The 17,794-nt window shown below is 37.2% G+C and overlaps 1 protein-coding gene across 2 annotated transcripts; it reads right to left on the bottom strand.

Moving 5' to 3' along the window:
• Positions 1 to 2,503: 2,503 nt before the first annotated feature.
• On the bottom strand, positions 2,504 to 15,958 carry LOC144251030 (ATP-dependent RNA helicase DDX3X-like). Of its 2 annotated transcripts, none has more exons than XM_077794156.1 (17): positions 15,726 to 15,958; positions 12,577 to 12,643; positions 11,877 to 11,924; positions 9,217 to 9,346; positions 8,728 to 8,886; positions 8,548 to 8,647; positions 8,237 to 8,372; positions 7,789 to 7,874; positions 7,515 to 7,613; positions 7,272 to 7,432; positions 6,787 to 6,931; positions 6,546 to 6,690; positions 6,198 to 6,379; positions 5,844 to 5,961; positions 5,584 to 5,737; positions 5,107 to 5,240; positions 2,504 to 4,914 (listed from the first exon to the last, which is right to left on the bottom strand). In XM_077794156.1, the coding sequence occupies exons 1-17, from the start codon at positions 15,768 to 15,770 to the stop codon at positions 4,835 to 4,837; spliced, it is 1,989 nt and encodes a 662-aa protein (XP_077650282.1). In that variant the 5' UTR covers positions 15,771 to 15,958; the 3' UTR covers positions 2,504 to 4,834. The 2 variants fall into 2 exon arrangements, with proteins under 2 accessions (XP_077650282.1, XP_077650281.1); XM_077794155.1 differs by having other exon boundaries at positions 5,107 to 5,243; positions 15,726 to 15,957.
• Between the last annotated feature and the right edge of the window lie 1,836 nt (positions 15,959 to 17,794).

Raw genomic sequence — 17,794 nt, forward strand, 5'->3', positions numbered from 1 at the left:
ACACATGGGCTGATGACAAAGGCAGTGAGGTTTTCATGGTTATTTACCTGACATAATTGAAGAAAAAAAAAAGGGGGGGATGACATCAAGGACAGATCTGAACCTTCTTTGTCAAAGTTTCTCAGTAGTGAGATAGGCCAATAATGCAATAGTCTACTGTTCAAGAAAAAAATCATATAAGTTTAGGAATACCATTTAGCAGATTCTCTTATGTGTGAGCTCATAACAGTATACTTTTAAGCTGGGCTCAGTGGTGTTTACCTGTAATCCCAGTGGCTTGAGGCTGAGGCAGGAGGATTTAGAGTTCAAAGCCAGCCTCAGAAAATGGTGAGGCACTAAACAATTCAGTGAGACCCTGTCTCTATAAAGAAAACACAAAAAGGGATGGGGATGTGGCTCAATGTTCAAGCTGCCCCAGTTCATCCTCAATACCAAAAAAAAAAAAAAAAAAAAAAAAAAGGACTTTTGTCAAAACTCATGGAGCTCTTTACAAAAAAATCTATTCACTAACTATATGTTGCCCCCAGAAAAATAAGGTTAGGGGGAGAGTAATTGGATCAACTGTTACAAATGGAAAAACGTATATATCCTTGCCGCAGTCTGGCTGGGCACAATTCAGGAGCCACTTGTCAAAAGAAACAAACTTTATTTTTAAAACTACAAACGCCAAACAAAACAGCTCCTCAGGAAAAACCCTCAGAGCCCAACTGCCACCACCGGCTTCCACAAGCCTCTCTCCACACAAATCACACCACCTCCCACCATCCTCCTGCTCTTGAGGCCGATTGGCTGGGTCGCGTGGGCGGACCCAAAGAAGTCCCCCAATGAGCAGTTCCATAGTCTGAAGGGCAGGGAAACAGCCCAATGAACACCACCACAGAGGAGCCAATCAGCTAGATGTTGCTGGGGCCGCTGTGAGCCAATCATCAGCTGGCAGTCTGAAGGGCAGGGAAACAGCCCAATGAACATCACCGCAGAGGAGCCAATCAGCTAGATGTTGCTGGGGCCACTGTGAGCCAATCATCAGCCGGCAGCTGGGAGTTTGCTGGCAGCTGGAAGTTTTCTGGGGCCCCTTTGGCTGTGGCTCTCAACACATCCTAACCGTACCCATCAATAAATTATAAGGTAAACAAATTTATGAAATCTGACTATACCTATAACATTATACCAGAAAAGCTGCTTTCTCATTTCTATCTTCAAGGTAACTAACCATCATCCCAATATCTATATCATTTTCATCTTTTAAATTTTATATAATCAGAATCAATTGTATGATTATGGATGACCCCTACAGGCAGAAGCTAGATGTAAGCAAAAAACTTGTTCTGCCCTATTCCAACAGATGCAATGATGTAGCAGCAAACCACATAGCAAGAATAATGTAATATAGAGAGAGCATTTTCATTGACCAGACAGCTGTTAAATCTGCAAAATATTAAGAGTTCTACCTGTTATTTACCAATACTCAAACATCAAGAGTGGATAGTCTAGTTTGAAGAAATATCAATATTTCATTAATTCAATAATCCACTTCCCACAGACTACCAGTATTTCAGTATGCTCTTAATAAAGGCAAACTCCAGGCTGAGTTGTTAATCACTAGGTTTTCAGGGAAATAGAATTTAAAATAAACAACTAGCTGATTATGAAAATGTGCAATAAACCAAGTAATTCTAAGAACAAGGGGCAAAAAGGAAACCACATAAACTGACAAGTATATAAAAACAGAATATTCTGGAAAATTTTCAAGGATCTATTCAAAAAATGTAGAACATATAAACTCTTATTCTACTTTACAATGTTAACAGAAAATGCATATCTCCAATAAATCAAAGTAACTCATAGGGCTGGATTGTGGCTCAGTGATAGAGTGTTTGCCTTGCAAATGTGAGGCACTGGGCTCAGCAACACATACAAAAAAATGAATAAAATAAAGGTCATACAACCAAAAAAAAAAAGTGTGTGTAAATAACATATGGGATAACTCATAGTAGACAAAAAAGGACACTGAATTCAGCTAAAATATTTTGTATCTAAATAAGATGTTAATTGTTGTCTATTTAATGTTTACCAATTGACAGTGTCTGCCTCTAGCCACACGTGGCAATAAATTACAAAAACAAAAATTAACTGTCTATCATCCATCTCAACTACTGATCTCTTCAATTCTTGGTTCTTTTTGTAATTAAGAAAATATCATTTTTCCCCGATCAATTCATTCTTAGCTCAGCCATTCTTTATATCAAAATATTTATAACAGAGAAAAATCACGACATACGCCATATATAGACCTTTCAGATTTTCATAATTTTTAACAAAAATCTTGTTTCTCTATACTCTAAGCTTAAACAAACTTCATACATTCTTGAAATAGTTAAGGAATACAAGTAACTTCATAAAGTCTCACAAAAAACTCTAACTACGAAATGATTTTTCCATTTTTTCCGGGGAGTTCTCTTTTACCTTACATTAAGCCACAACTGAAAGCCAAAAGATTGTGTTCAATTTTTTATTTTGGTAAAATCAGAATAACACAGCACATGCAGTGCTAGCATCTAGAACTAATACAGTAAGCAGTTACTAAATTTACAGTGACTTGAAGTTCAATATTTACATTCAGCAAGTTAAATCTATTCTTATTTACTGAAAATATGCTGGCTGACAAAACTGAACCTAAGAGTCACTGATTATGGCAATACACAAAGATAACCACATGTTTGAAGATTGCAAATATGCCAGACAATCACTTAAAACCAATACAAACAAAACTAAACAAAACTCAAGAGAATGTTTTGAGAATCAGTGTTTAAAAGTGTTTTCATTAATATCTTTTAAGACAAGTATCAAAACCTTGGCATATTTTCATCTCACATTGCCAATTTTGTCAGAAAATTATAGCTACACTGCAAATGCCAGATCTGGTTAATTTGACTCAAGTTTAATAAGACTTAACATGAAAAGCTCACACTACCCCGAAATATATTATTATTTCACACATGGTGACATTCAACATTCAATTGCCAGTGTTTTTGTATTGTCTTTTGGTCAAGTTTCTTTAAACTTTCAAAGAATCTCTTTTAGGCTTACAAAAATAAATATTTGTCAAAATGTTCAATAAATATTACACAAACTAGCAGCAAAAAGTTATCTAAAGTCTGTCGTGTGCAAATAGTTTTCTTCTCATCTATCATTCTATGGTCCCAAATAAAATTTTAGAATCTAGTTCTTGACAAGCTGCTTTCAACAATCTCCAAGAGACAAAATAAGATTGGAAGTTTAAGGACTCGCACAGAAGACATATATATAAAATTCTCTGAATGTGCAATAAAATAAGTACTTTGTAAAAAGTTATGGGCAAAATGTACAAGAGTCTAAACCTATATTAATTGAAATAGCACCGTAACAAATGTCCTTAATACTGTCAAGTGCACCAACTACAGTAGTTTTAGAACAAGGCACAATACACTTGAAAATCTATTGCACTTTAAGAAATTTTTACCAACTTCTTATGCCACTTTCAAGATATACTTTTCTTAAAGGTCACTCTCGATTCTGGCCACAAAATTCTAGGTGGGGAGGCATTTTTATAAGTGGACAACATCTTTGGCCAAATTTAGCATAAAGAGATTATAGAAATATAATGGAAACCTACGCAACTAAAAAATAACTTAAACTGCACTATAAAGAACTAACACCTTGTGCAGTTTAGTACATATTTCCAACCTGTGAGATCTCAAGGATTTCAGTTTGTTATTCTACAATTTACAAAGTCTACAAGTGTAAGCCATTTTAACCTTTCAATGCAGCTTAATAGAAATATGAATCTGTATTAAAATAAAGCCTGCTGCATAATCCTTTCTGTTCACACACCCTTGACCAAAAAACATCAACACTAGCATGCGTTAATAAAGACCAGAATCCAACAAGGCTTGTAATGAGGATTGGTCATTGATATGGTCAGCCATTCTACCATCTCAATTTTATTTATGGCAGGCATTAAGGAATATAATTAAATGAACCCTCCAAACAAACCTTTAAACTTTTCCTGTAATCATATGCCCACAGATGCCTAACTTAAAATTAATAACTGTCTAAACATTAAATAAGGAATTGTGTATTAAATGTTAACTTTCAAGAGTGCTTTCAAAAACATTTGGGTGTACTCATACAACACACCTGATAATGCCTGGAATGGCTTCTTAAAAGAGTTTAAGGTTCCAAGTGCCTATCCAGGATAGAGTGAGCAAGTCAGAACTTTAACTTAGTACAGTTTGCCACATTAGAAACTATGTTTTCATGTTTCTCCCCCCAGTCTGCAAAGATGGAAATATCATAACAGGCTACTACTATGTAATTTTTTTCTTTATCATTACATGTATGCATGAACTGATGATTCCTGTTAAGTTGTATCACACCTGTGTGCCAAGGTTTGATTGTAGCCCAAGTTCAGTAAATTTATTTGTCAAAAGAATTGATATCTTGAGCATTATTGAGCCAACAGGACATCAAAATAATAAGGTGTCTAAAGTTAAAGTCACAGTACATTAACAAACAAATGATCCTCGGTCATAAAATTATAAATGCAGTTTGGGGAGGGACTAAGCAGGAGGGGAGTTAATCCAAACTATAGCAACTAGATCTTCAAACCAACTTCTGAATAGAGCTGCTGGTTGTTCCTTTCTTCTTGTGACTTTGAGTTCCCTTGGAATTTTCAGGAGAATCACAGCTGGTAATGTACTGCAAAGTTCTTGAAGCTACACGATATAGTCTGGCTAAGTTACATGTGGTTTCCATATTAGCTTGTATGAAAGGGTGACTTTGCTGCAAAGCAGATTCAGTTGCCCCACCAGTCAACCCCCTGGGAGTTATAATTTCCTCCATATCCATCACTATTGTAGAAGCCACCATAGCCACCTATCAAGAAATGTTTAAAGAGAGAAATTAAGTCATCCACTGTTAGTACCTTTCCCTTTTGCCTCAAATACTTTGAAGAAAATCTAAATGTTGGATTTAATTCTTTGGAAATTACAATTTCCCTAATAAATTATGCTTTAAAAAGGTGACTAGGGGGGGAAAAAGACCCCCCCCACCCAAAAATTTAGTTACCTCCACCAAATCCTCTGTTACTGCCATGACCACCTCCACCACTGCAGCTGCTGCTTGCGCGATTACTACTAAAACCAGAATTGCTGGATCCACAACTTTGTCGGTAGTCTCTGGCACCAAATCCTCCACTGAATCTACTGTTGTAAGAAAAAAATAACATGTGGTGGACTATGAGGATGAAATTCAGTTCAAATACCAACTCCTGTTTTCAATTTGATTTTTAAAATGAAGCCCTACTATGTGTGATGATTATTCTTTGATAGGTATTTCCAAAAGCCTAAGCACCGAAGAGCTGACATAGCGTCATATTAGCTTTTATAACTGTTCAAAATATTCTGGTGGTTGAATTATTTATTAAGTTTAAGATTAACATCTTAACGCATTATGTCCCACAGCCTAATAACTAAAACAGAATGGATCAATTAACTCAATCCTTTGGCCTTCAAACAAGGAATAAAGATCCCAAATAATGTGTACCTCTTTGAGCGTCCACGACTGCTACCTTTGTAATGGTGTTCATAAGCCATATTCTCCAACCAAGATGGCACTTCTTGTTTAGCTTCCACAAGAAGATCCAACAAATCCTTTGTAATATTTACATTTCTTTCATTAAAGAATGAGGTGGCAAGGCCTAAAGAATTTAAAATAAGTACCTGAAGACTATGTCTTATAAATTAACTTTCTGTAGAAAATTAAAGTTACATAAAAAAGAAAAAAAATTCAAATGAACACCTTACCAAGGTTTCCAACACGTCCTGTACGGCCAATGCGGTGTACATATTCTTCAATATCACTCGGCAAATCAAAATTGATTACATGTTTCACATTTGAAATATCTAGACCTCTTGCTGCCACCTGAAAAATAATATTCATTAAAAGAAAGCAGCTGACAAGGTAGCATAGGCCTGTTATCCCAGCAGCTAGGAAGGCTGAGGGAAAGCCAGCCGTAGCAAAAACAAGGGATTATGCAACTCAAAATGAGGCCCTGTCTTTAAACAAAATGCACAATAAGGCTGGGCTTGTGGTAGAGTGGTCTCCCCTCAAAAGAAAGCAGCATTCAAACTATAAACTAGAAAACGAAGTATACGCACAGCTGTAGCTACTAGAATAGGGCTTTTCCCTGAGCGAAACTGATGAAGGGCCTCTTCTCTATCTCTCTGAGATCGGTCTCCATGAATACTGGTACATGCATATCCTTCGTGGTATAAGAAATCCTCCAGTGAATCTGCACCCTTTTTGGTCTCCACAAACACTAAAGTCAGTGAATCCTTGCCTGAAAAATAGGAAGGTTCTGTTTACTAATAGGCTGGACATCAATGCTTATGCCAAATATTAAATAGTTTAATTCTTGTATTTACTTAAAAAGAGGTGCAAGTACTATCAGAAGAGCCAAAGAGACTCTCCTTTTATCTAGCTGATGCTAGGATTCATAATTTCACCTGTTGCATTTAAGAGATCAAGTAGAAATGACCGTTTGTCTGCCTCTTCTACCCAAACCACTTTCTGTGTGATGTTCTCAGAAGTAGAGCCTACTCTGCCTACAGCCAGGAAGATATATTCATCCAAGAAGTCACGGGCAAGCATCTGAAAAAGTAAAAAAAAAATCCATTCTAAACAAATTACAAAATCCAGAAATGCTAATGTTCTATTATGAAAAATAAATGCAGCTTCAAACAGTACCTGTATCTCCTTAGGAAAAGTAGCACTAAACATCATAGTGTGGCGAACACCCTTTGGTGGCATAGTGTCTTGTTCAACTATACGACGTATTTGAGGTTCGAATCCCATATCTAGCATCCTATCAGCTTCATCCAACACTAAATACCTATTAATGAAAATAATTCAGTTGATGTGAAAAATAATTTTTTTGTCTCTGCTGAAAAGACATTGAGTAAATGTTGTGTTTAAAATTAACTATGCCAACAGCCAGGGATGAGGGCACACATCTGAATGTACCCAGGTAGGTTTCAGGCAAACCTCACAGCAACTTAGCAAGATTCTATTTCAAATTGAGAAATAAAAGGACTAGATATATAGGTTCAGTAATAGAACATTTCTGGGTTTAATCCAAATGTGTGGATTAATTAATTAAAGCTCTAATTTTAAACCTTAGTTATTTTTTGTCTATCATAACAGACTACCCCAATTTATAAAAGTTAACATACTTGCAGAAGTCTAATCCAATTTTTCCTCTTTCCATCATATCCACTAGACGTCCTGGAGTGGCTACTAACAAATGGCACCCACGTTCTAAGTCCCGAATCTGCTGACCAATATCAGCACCACCATAAACTACACAAGGACGAACTCTAGACCTGTATGAAAACTATAAGCAAAAAATTTATTAGTCATAAAAATATCATTAGAATTGATGAAAAAGGCAATAATTAACTAAAATGCATACTCACTTTTCTGGCTTCCTCGTAGATCTGTACAGCCAATTCTCTTGTTGGGGCTAACACCAAGGAAATTGGGTATTGTTTGCGACGCCCATATCTTCCATTTTCCTAAGAAAGTAGTACGGTTTTCAACTTTAAGTCCCCAAATTTTAGCTCTACTTCATTAGAGTAAAATTCCCTGTAATTTTAATGACACCTAAAAACGTTTTTTGTTTAGAGAGTTCCACAACTATTTACAAAATCTTTTTTAAGCATAAATTTGTTATTTTATAGAAAAGACTACCTTCACAGCCTTCAAGGCCTCTCCTGGACCATCTGTATATATCTGACTTAAGATGGGTAGAAGAAATGCTGCAGTTTTTCCAGATCCTGTTAAGAAAACACTGGCTTATTAATTGTTAATATTATAGCTGTATTTACATTTTTTTAGTTTACCAGTTTATGACTTAACATTTCCTATTTACACTTTTATCTTTCTGCCACTACAAAAAAAAAAATTCTCTGCTGTAGCACTACTAACAATTTGCTATAGGCAAAAAAAGATGGCCTGATTAAAAAAAAGTAGTTTCATCTTACAATCTCAGAAGTGTAAGACAAAAAGATATATCTTATCAATCTTCACTTATCTCAAGATCATACTAAACAAAGGACTTGGGCTTCTTCATATAAAACACTTCCCATAAAAGATCAAGTCCAACTTAGACATTAAAGCTTTAATCAAGTAAGCTTACCTGTTTGAGCACAAGCCATTAAGTCTCTTTTTTCTTTGATAATAGGAATAGCATGTTTTTGCACTGGAGTAGGTCGAGTGTAACGGGTAAGCTCAATGTTCCCCATGATAATTTCTCCCATTTCAATATCACTGAACTGTTAAAGAAATTAAACGAAGTCAATCAAATACAACCAGCAACACTATACCTACTACATTTTAAAATATACTAATTTAAGAAAGCCACCATTTATGCTTTTCATATGCTTTACACATCTACATTAGGATTTACTCAGAGTGGTAACCATCACAAATTCAAACAAAAACACTTACACTTTCAATATGTGGAGGGCAGTTATTGCCTGTTGCCTCTACTGGTATGTCATCATATTTCTCAAAGTTAATCCCAGTGTTACCTCCAGAGAAGAGTTCCCTAAAATCAAATTGTTATCACATAAATGTTACAGCATGTAATGAGTTTCATGATAATGAGCATACATTTCAAAAACTTACTGTTCTAAGCGTTCACTTGGTGGAAGTGGTTTTGACCAATTATCTTCATCTGATTTATCACACCAACGACTATGTCCACTTCGCTCAAATTTGCCAAACCCAGTTCTGTCACCACGACTGCCCATACCATCATAGTCACTCCGTCCTCGGTCATCAAATCTGAACATTATGAGCACAAAGTACGTCATTTATCACTCAAGAAAAGTATTTGTACTAGTAATTAAATTATTGAATATAAGTTCCCTTAGGTATGTCAAAACTTACAACTCAGGTCATCTTTTGTACAATAAAGCCCTCTAGCTAACCAGTGCTAATATGAAACTATATCTTCACTTGAAAAAAATTAATAGTTTTGTGAAATTCACTGCTGAAATAAGACTTCACATAGGACTAAATACAACTATTAGGTTCTTTGAAAAATGAATCAAATTAAGATTCCTGGGTAACTACTTTATGTTTACATTAGTAAAAGGAAAAAAAAAAATTTACCTTCCTCTTGATCCACTTCCACGATCATTGAAATAACTTGGCTTTCCTCTTGAATCACGAGACCCAAAACTGCTGTATGCATCCTTATCTTTACTACAACTCCACCCTGAACTGTCCTTATCATAGTATCCTTCAAGAAAAATACTAATATTAGAAAATAACAATATTTTATGATTTCCATTTTCCCAAATATATAGCTCTCCATGGACTCAGCCTTCCTTTCTCTGATCCTTGTGGGATCAAAGGTCAGGGGTCCCACAATTTTTACCATCTTAAATTCTCTTGTCCTCCAGAAATTGTTATATTAACCGAAGTAATTTCATGGTTAAATAATGTTCTAAGTAAATGTAACTTCTAAGAGACTAACAACTCACATTTAACACTACTATTACACTAGTGCTGTTATTATACTTTATTATAGCATCACTACAAACATTTCAGTTTGCATTAAAAAGTGTAAATTTTATGCACCTAAAACATATGAATTTAATCAATTATTTTTTAAGACTTTGGCAAGCTTTAAAATTTATTTTAAAACTAGGTTTATCTATTAAGAGTGATTTCAGGGCTGGGGTTGGGGCTCCATGTTTGAGTTCAATCCTGTTACATCCTACCCGCCCCACCAAAGAATACTGATCTTACAGGTTTTGGTGTGGTGGCTCATAGGTGTAGGCACAATTTCAAAGTCAGCCTCAGCAACATTTAGGAAGGACACTAAGAAACATTAGCAAGTCCCTCTCTCAAAATTTAAAAAAGGGTTAGAGATATGGCTCAGTGGTAAAGTGAGTTGTATCTCTACAGGGTGCCCCCCCCCCCATCCCCACGTGACTTCAAATACCTCCATTAAATCTTTTAAGCTCACAGGGGACAGGCTAAAGCTAACTAGATAAAAAAAGCCAGAAATGCTGAACTAATGCTGTTTTAAATATAATACACAGTATCTATAATTCATATTTTGGGACAGTTCCAGCTAACCAAATGTTAGCTCAGGAACAGTTACCTGGAAAAAAGCTTTAGATATATAACCAACCATAAATAATCTGTTTGATGTAACAGTAAAGAGAATATCGCCCATTTTTTTTTTGTGTGTGTGTGTGTGTGTGTAATGGTGAAAAATGAACTTGATAATTCCAAGTACTTTGTAATCAAATCGCTATGTGGGCAACCATACAACATGTCAAGAAAAATAAAAGGGACACGTTCACTGAAAGAACCTGGAAAAGTTAACATCAATGTAAAAAACAATCTGGCTTCATTTAGTAACATCGAAAAAAACAGATCAAATGAGGAATTTCAATATGATCAGCTCTGCTCCATTAGATTGTTAGGTGGCCCTTATAAATGCGTAAGTAGTTCGGTTAAAAAAATGTACACCGAATTATAAAATTTAACTGCAGGCAAAGGATAGTTTAACATCAAGAGCAAATCCAATTTTTCCACCAAGGAATACTACATTAGAAAACTTATAACTCATTTTCTAAGTCTCTATAACACCCTAAAAACAAAAGCACCCTACTAACATTTCTTAATCCAATTGAAGTTTTTCAAAAGTTAATTTCATACTGAGGCATAACATGGCTATTTCAATTTAACAGAAATAGTAGGTGGTATAATGGTTACCAGGCTATATTCATGAACTGTCAAATTCTAAGAGTCCAACAATATTGTATCACCTCTATAAAGTTGATGAGAAGCAGGTACACTTGGAAATAAAACACAAATCAACCTTATTGCTGACTAATTTCCATGGAGACAGATAATAAAACAAACTCATGGCAAAACAAACAAACAAACAAAAAGCTCAAATAGTTGAAAGCTTAATCAGGCATTTTATAGTTTCAAAGAAATATTTATGGTTTCTTTTACTATAAGTTCTAAAATACTGCCACTCCTTTTAAAGTACTTAATGTTCCTGGGATGCAATTGCAGCCAGATAAATCCTAAACAATAAAGAATACCATAATAAAAAAAATTCTGCAGTCATTGTGAAAATAAAGCAAATATCATTAGCTAAGTAATCTTCTGATTAATATAAAGACATGTATAATGCAATAGAAAGGAAACCCAGCCACAGGTTAATTGTCTTCTCTAACCTCTCAGTATTCTACCCCTGACCTTCTATCACAATCTTCTTTCATTTAACTTTAATATTTTGCATTCCCTCCAATTTCAGATCACCCCTTTTGATTATTTGCTACTCAAGACTATCACTCCCACAATATTTTTTTGTATATATCTGTCTATAGGACAAAGTTCATAATACAAGTTTTTAAGACATTTAAAAAAAATCTTTCAAAAAGAAATTGTTCAGGCAAAGAGCTAAGAACTGGCAAATATCTAACCTGAGTGTGGCCAAATTATAATGCTCCAACTATTAGCTACTAGGATGGGTCCTAAAATTACACATTCCAAATACTGTTATTATGTTTACAAACAGATAAATAATAGAGTGATGAAAACTGTCCATAGAGTCTTTCTCAAAGTCTGTCAAAAGAAAATAAAAATCAAGGGACATTTCCAAAGATAGGAAGTTCTAGTTTCTGAATACAGGACTGATCTAACAAGTACAAAAAAAGAAATTTCTTAAGTAATTTTGTTTTCTTCTATGTTCTGGGTATCTTCTAAGAGCAAAAGATCTATAAAATTTCATAATCACATACCTTTAGATGCTTCTCTGTTTCTTAAATGAGGAGGTATATAGCGCCCTTCTAAAAAAAAGAGAAAACTACTATTGAAAGCCCTTTATAATCTCCAAGATATAACTTTTTATGGAAATATCAATTACTCAAATGGTGCTTAAAGTTTTACCTGGACATATGAACACCATACATAATCACAAATCATACATAAAACTAGGGAAAAAAATGATTTGATAAAATTACATATTTTAATTTTAAAATTTCTAAAATAAGTCAACAGACTAGTTGATGGGTAAGCAAGCAAATGATTAAACAAAAAAACCTCCCACTATTTTTAAAGGAATGTTGTTGAATTTAATGTGACCCCCAAAGATCAGAACTTAGTTTTATCGCTACATTTTGGGTTTCACTGTGGTAAATTTAGGTTGCAGCGAACAGCTTATAAGTATACAACTTCTGTAATTGGTTTATTACAATTCAGGAGAGGATGAACATACTCTACCCTCTTTATAATTGATGGGACATAAATTTTCTAAAAGATGTGTATTCCATGAATAGTAATACTTAACTGTTTTAAGCCTGAAAGAATCACTCTTTGTCATTCAGATGTGCCATAATAATTCACATTTAATACAATAAAATTTTAAAGTATAAAATTAAATTTGAAATTGGTTAACAGAAATTTCTGACATAAATACTATATTTTAAAAAATTTACTTACTGCTACTGCTCGCTGTACTTCCTCCTCCACCCTGATTATCAGAGGAGTTCAGGTCTAAACCAGCAAACTGAAAGAGAAGTGTTTCTGTCTCACACATTTACATACCGAAAATTAAGATTAAAAAAAATCAATCATTGTCACAATTGCAAACCAGAAGTCCTACATTTCAGTTCTGATCCCACACTATTTACTATGTAAGTCTGCCTCCTAAGGTTTGAAGAACATTCTGAAATCTACAAAGTTTAATGATGGCAAGTGGCTTCATCTAAAACAAAAATGTCTATTTTCAATTGAAAAAGCACTTAATCCATCAGAATATTAACTTAATTTCTCAGCAATTATAATTTATTTTTATTCTTTTTGAGGAATCAAACCGGGTATTTCTACTTGATATTGTTATTTTTTTGGTATAGGATTTTGAACTCAGGGGCACTCAACCTCTGAGCCACATTCCCAGCCCTATTTCATATTTTATTCAAAGACAAGGTATCTCACAGAGTTGTTTAGTGCCTCGCTACTGCTGAGGCTGGCTTGCTTTGTTTTGTGGTACTGGGGATTGAACCCAGGGCCTTGTTTATGGGAGGCAAGCACTCTACCAACTGAGCTGTGACCCCAGCCTCTGAGGGTAGCTTTGAATTTGCCATCCTACTGCCTCAGCATCCAGAGCTACTGGGATTACAGGCAGGCACCAGCTTTCTACATGGTATTATTTTAAGGGGGGTGGGGGGAGTCCACATTAGGACAATTTGAGGATTCCGAATTTTCTTCACACAGGAAAGGAATTACTTTTAATTTGGAATGCCTAAGCACGAAAAATAAACCAACCAACAACAAGGTGGTGACTGCAGTTATTTAAAACTTTACATTCTTAGCCGTGGTGGGCGCACACCTGTAATCCCAGCGACAAGGGAGGTTGAGGCAGGAGGATGGCAAGTTCAAAGCCAGCCTCAGCAATGGGGGAGACACTGTCTCTAAAATACAAAATGGGGCTGGGGATGTGGCTCAGTGGTCAAGTATCCCTGAGTTCAATCCCCAGAGCCAAAAGCAAACAAACAATAACAAAAAACAAAACAAAAAAAACACCCCAACAAACAAAAATCCCTGACACATGCTTTTAAAAAAACGTTAGGCCCTGTGTAATTTCAGCTTCTCTTTACACTGACAAATTTCAAAGCAGAATAAAGCTTATTTGCCTTTAATGAATTCATAATGCCTTATTCAAAACTGGTTCGAAGAGAAAACTATATATACAAAATAATCCACATACAAAGAAATTACAACGGCACCTATTTGCACAGGTCATTTCCTATAGCACGTGTGTAAGTGCTGTATTAAAAGTTCAAGCCGCGGAGTGGCACACGCTTGTAATCCCAGCAACAGGGAGGCTAAGGCAGGAAGATCACGAGTTCAAAGCCAGTCTCAAGAACAGCGAAGCACTGAGCAACTCGGTGAGACCCTGACTCAGAATAAAATACCAAAATAGGACTGGGGATGTGGCTCAGAGGTTGAGTGCCTGAGTTCAACCTACATTCGAAAAGTTACGTGCATCACCAAGAAATTGCACTTAAACATTAGAAAATTCCCAAATCGGTTTATTCTAGAGACTCTGGAAATCGTTAATCAAGATTTATGCTCCCTTGGGGCTGGGGATATAGCTCAGTCCGTAGAGTGCTTGTCTCCCACGCAAAAAAGGCCTCGGTTTCATCACACACCACACACACCAGCCCAGCATGGTAGCGCACACCTGTAATCTCAATGGCTCAGGAGGCTCAGGCAGGAGGATCTTGAATTCGAATCCAGCCTCAGCGTTCGTGAGGCAATGAGCAACATAACCATATCCTATCTCTAAATAATATTCAAAATCGGGCCGGTCGAGTGCCCGGAGTTAAATCCCCGGTACCATTCCTCCACCCCTCCCAAAAGACAAAATAACAAAAACCAAAAACAAACACCCCCCCCCAAAGATGAGATCAATTCCCTCACATTACAATCATTACAACTTAAAAATCAATCAGCAGTGACTGAATCGGGAGACAAAACTTTAAACTGTCCAAATAACTTAAGGGCCGCTCCGAACAAAACTACAGGAAAAAGAACATTCTTCCGCGCCACCACCAACACCTCAAAAGAATAGCTATTCTACTTTAAAAAGTGTAAGCTCTGGCTAGTAACCTATTTCAAGGTCCTCCTCAGACATACAATTTTAACAAAACTGCCACGCAGATAGTTGATTATAGTGACCAGATGTTCTTCCCTCAGGCCGACCCTTAACCTAAGAACACATAATACATTTAAAAACACTGCTCTCAAATAACTTGTCATCCATATACTGAATTTAAGTATCAGTGTACAAGGTGCCGGCCGATTCCCTAACATCCCAGATGTCTACCCGCTGGCGTCCAACCTCCATTATTCCCAGGCACTGATCAAGAGAAGCACGAGGCGGCCATTCCTCCTTCCCCTCCTACTATTCCCTTCCGGCTCTTGTGCGTCACAAAACTTTCCACTCCGGAAATGAGGCCTCGTCATTATTTAAGGCAACTAGATGGGGACCACCGGAGAATAATTATTAAACACCAGATACCCAATTCTTTAAACTTTTGTTACAGATTTTACCTTACCCCACCAATCAAGCCTACAAAAGGTCAAAAGAACCGCCCAACTGTGCTACCCTACACAAAGGCCATCGCCATTTCACGAGCGAAGGCCCCCCTCTTCCCGCCACTACATTCTGTGGCAGGCCTTAGTTCTTTTTCCGCTTACGTACCAACGACACAGAATCGTCCAAATCAGTCCACCCAGTGAAAGCTAAACCTTTCAGGACAAAAAAAGGCCGCGTTCTGCGCAACAACACTATCACCAACTAGTCAAAACTCGCACCTGCGCGTTTCTGAGGTCTCGCGCTTGCATCGACACAAGCCGCCATTACACGCGACCGGGTACAATACCTCAGGCCAGTACCAGTCACCATCAACATTACCGTTACAGTCCTTACCCATGTTTTAAATCGCTTCTTCTCTCGTTCCCACCACCCCGAAAAACTAAAACCCGGGAAAAAATAAAAAGTCGTCAGTACTACGCTGTAAGCCAAATTAAACCAAAAGTAGTAAGTCTAAAAAAAGCAGCCTCATTAAGTCATTTCAGCTCACCTGCTGGTCCAGCCCAAGCGTATTTTCCACCGCCACATGACTCATCCCTGAAGAAAATCGAGAACTCTGATCTCCCACAGCAGACGTAATTATATCCTCCTATTGAACTTCTCACAGGGAACTATAGCTCTGAAGTACACAGCTTCGCGACACCCGTAATATACCTACTCTGATGGCTTTACGTCAGCACGCAGGACGTGCGTGCACCTCGTTCCGCACACCACCAACCCCTTTATTGCTACCGTTACTTCTGCTTCGCTAGCTTGCGTTCGTTTAGTCATAACCTCGCGGTATCTTCTTTTTACTCTCGTCCGCAGCACAGAGATCGCGAGATCTTCTCCCCCCCCCCTCGCCCTCCCCCCGCCTCCTCCCAATGCTCGAAATTCGGGGAACTAGTGAAACTTCAGCCTTTCTCCAGATTGGTGGTTTTAAGCATAGTGGCAACGTGCCACTTTCCTCCCGGCTCCCCCCCGCAACCCCTCGTTTCCTGCTTTTTTTTTTTCCCCCTAAACGCTTTTTTGTCAAGTTCACTTTCGCCAATCGGAAGTTTTTTTAAAATTTCTGCGTACTATCTTCTTCCTTTTGGAAACTTCACCGAAGTCGGAGCTAGTGGAAAAAAACCCTGAAGCCGAAAGGGCTTAGGGTCAAATGACCACAGGTGTCTGGCGCAGTGTCCATTTCGCGGGGTAGTAACAAAGGCTTGAATCTTCTAGCTGGAGACGCAAAAGAGATGGGTAGGAATACTGCAGAAGGTGGATGGTGATCTGGTGGGTGAAAACTGGGAGTTTGCAGTACGTGCTAGCAGCCGAAGCTTCCCGGCTTGAGTGATTTAAGTTGTCCCGGCTTAGCTGGGAACCCGAGATCTCGAGTGTTTCCTAGCGGCGCTTGAGCGCTGCTAGCAAGCGAGGCCACCGCCTCCTACAGTGAAGAAACAATGAAATTATATTAACGTGAGTGACGCCGGTGTAGGCGTATTTTCCTGGTGACCTCAGCGGGTCCTTAGGCCACCTACTTTAAGATGCCTTGTAAATTGCCCAACTTATTCTGGCTGGTTGCCAAGGTGTACAGCACCATCCCTAAAGTCCACCAGCCCTTAGACCTTGACAGCCCGATAGTGCACCAGAATCTCTACTATTTCAGCTTGCTTATGGAACTGAGACACGTTTGTCAAACTCGTTTCGGAAAGACCCCAGGCAACTGGGATGGGTGGAAATACAAGAAATGGGCTTCTGGAGTGGAAGGCATGGCTTCGCGTGGCTCACACCTATAAATACTCTTGTCCTACTGATCTAGAAGAAAATGTATTGACCTGTAGGTCCCAGGCTTTAAGTGATCATCAGAATGTATGTGGTTCTTACAACCCTTCTCCTAACTATAGAGAAATTAAGAGCTTTGAATGCATCATTCTTTATAATGATTAATGCATCATAAGGTTTGGCATCATTCTTTGAAGGATCCGGTGCTGCATTGTAAATACCTCCAAACATTTTTGACGTCTGTTTTTCCAGTTTTGAAATTAAAAGAGTCAAATATGACTGAAACATGAATTTCCTGAAGTTGCTTTTCTAGTTTGCTTAAAATGTGCTAGCTAGATTAGCTAATAGTTTTATTAACATTTTTCTTTACCATTCTGATAGTAAAATATTAACATAAGTTAAATTCACTGATGCACATTTCCCCCTCGAAAACCTAAAAAATGGCTAAATGATTTATAATAATGTTTTAATATGTAAATAATTACCATAGAGGCCACAGAATTGCACTTATCCATTCAGCTTCAAAATAGGATATATCCACCACACAGGTGTATGGATAGTATTTCGATTAGTGGTATAATTTTCCAAAGTAGGGAAAACTATCCAGGTTTACCTTGCATTATACAGTACTTGTATGCCTGGAAAGCTCCCTGTGTATAGAAACTATTAAGAAATACTTTGTGTTTTTATATAACACACATGTCTAGGTTTAGAGCTTGAGAAAAGGATTTTCACCCATATAAATGATTTCTGCATTATGGGACATCTGATATTGTGGAGAGCAATGTCCAAGACTGGGGTCTCTGATGACCT

Source organism: Urocitellus parryii, chromosome Y (assembly GCF_045843805.1).
Source record: "Urocitellus parryii isolate mUroPar1 chromosome Y, mUroPar1.hap1, whole genome shotgun sequence".
Taxonomy (NCBI): Eukaryota; Metazoa; Chordata; class Mammalia; order Rodentia; family Sciuridae; genus Urocitellus; species Urocitellus parryii.

Coding starts and splice junctions, on each gene's coding strand:
- LOC144251030 (XM_077794155.1), bottom strand. CDS start 15,770: ATGAGTCATGTGGCGGTGGAAAATACGCTTGGGCTGGACCAGCAG. Junction 6,691..6,786: donor CTTTTCCTAAGGAGATACAG/GTACTGTTTGAA, acceptor TTACTTTTTCAG/ATGCTTGCCCGTGACTTCTT. Junction 5,244..5,583: donor AGTCGTGGACGCTCAAAGAG/GTACACATTATT, acceptor TTCTTACAACAG/TAGATTCAGTGGAGGATTTG.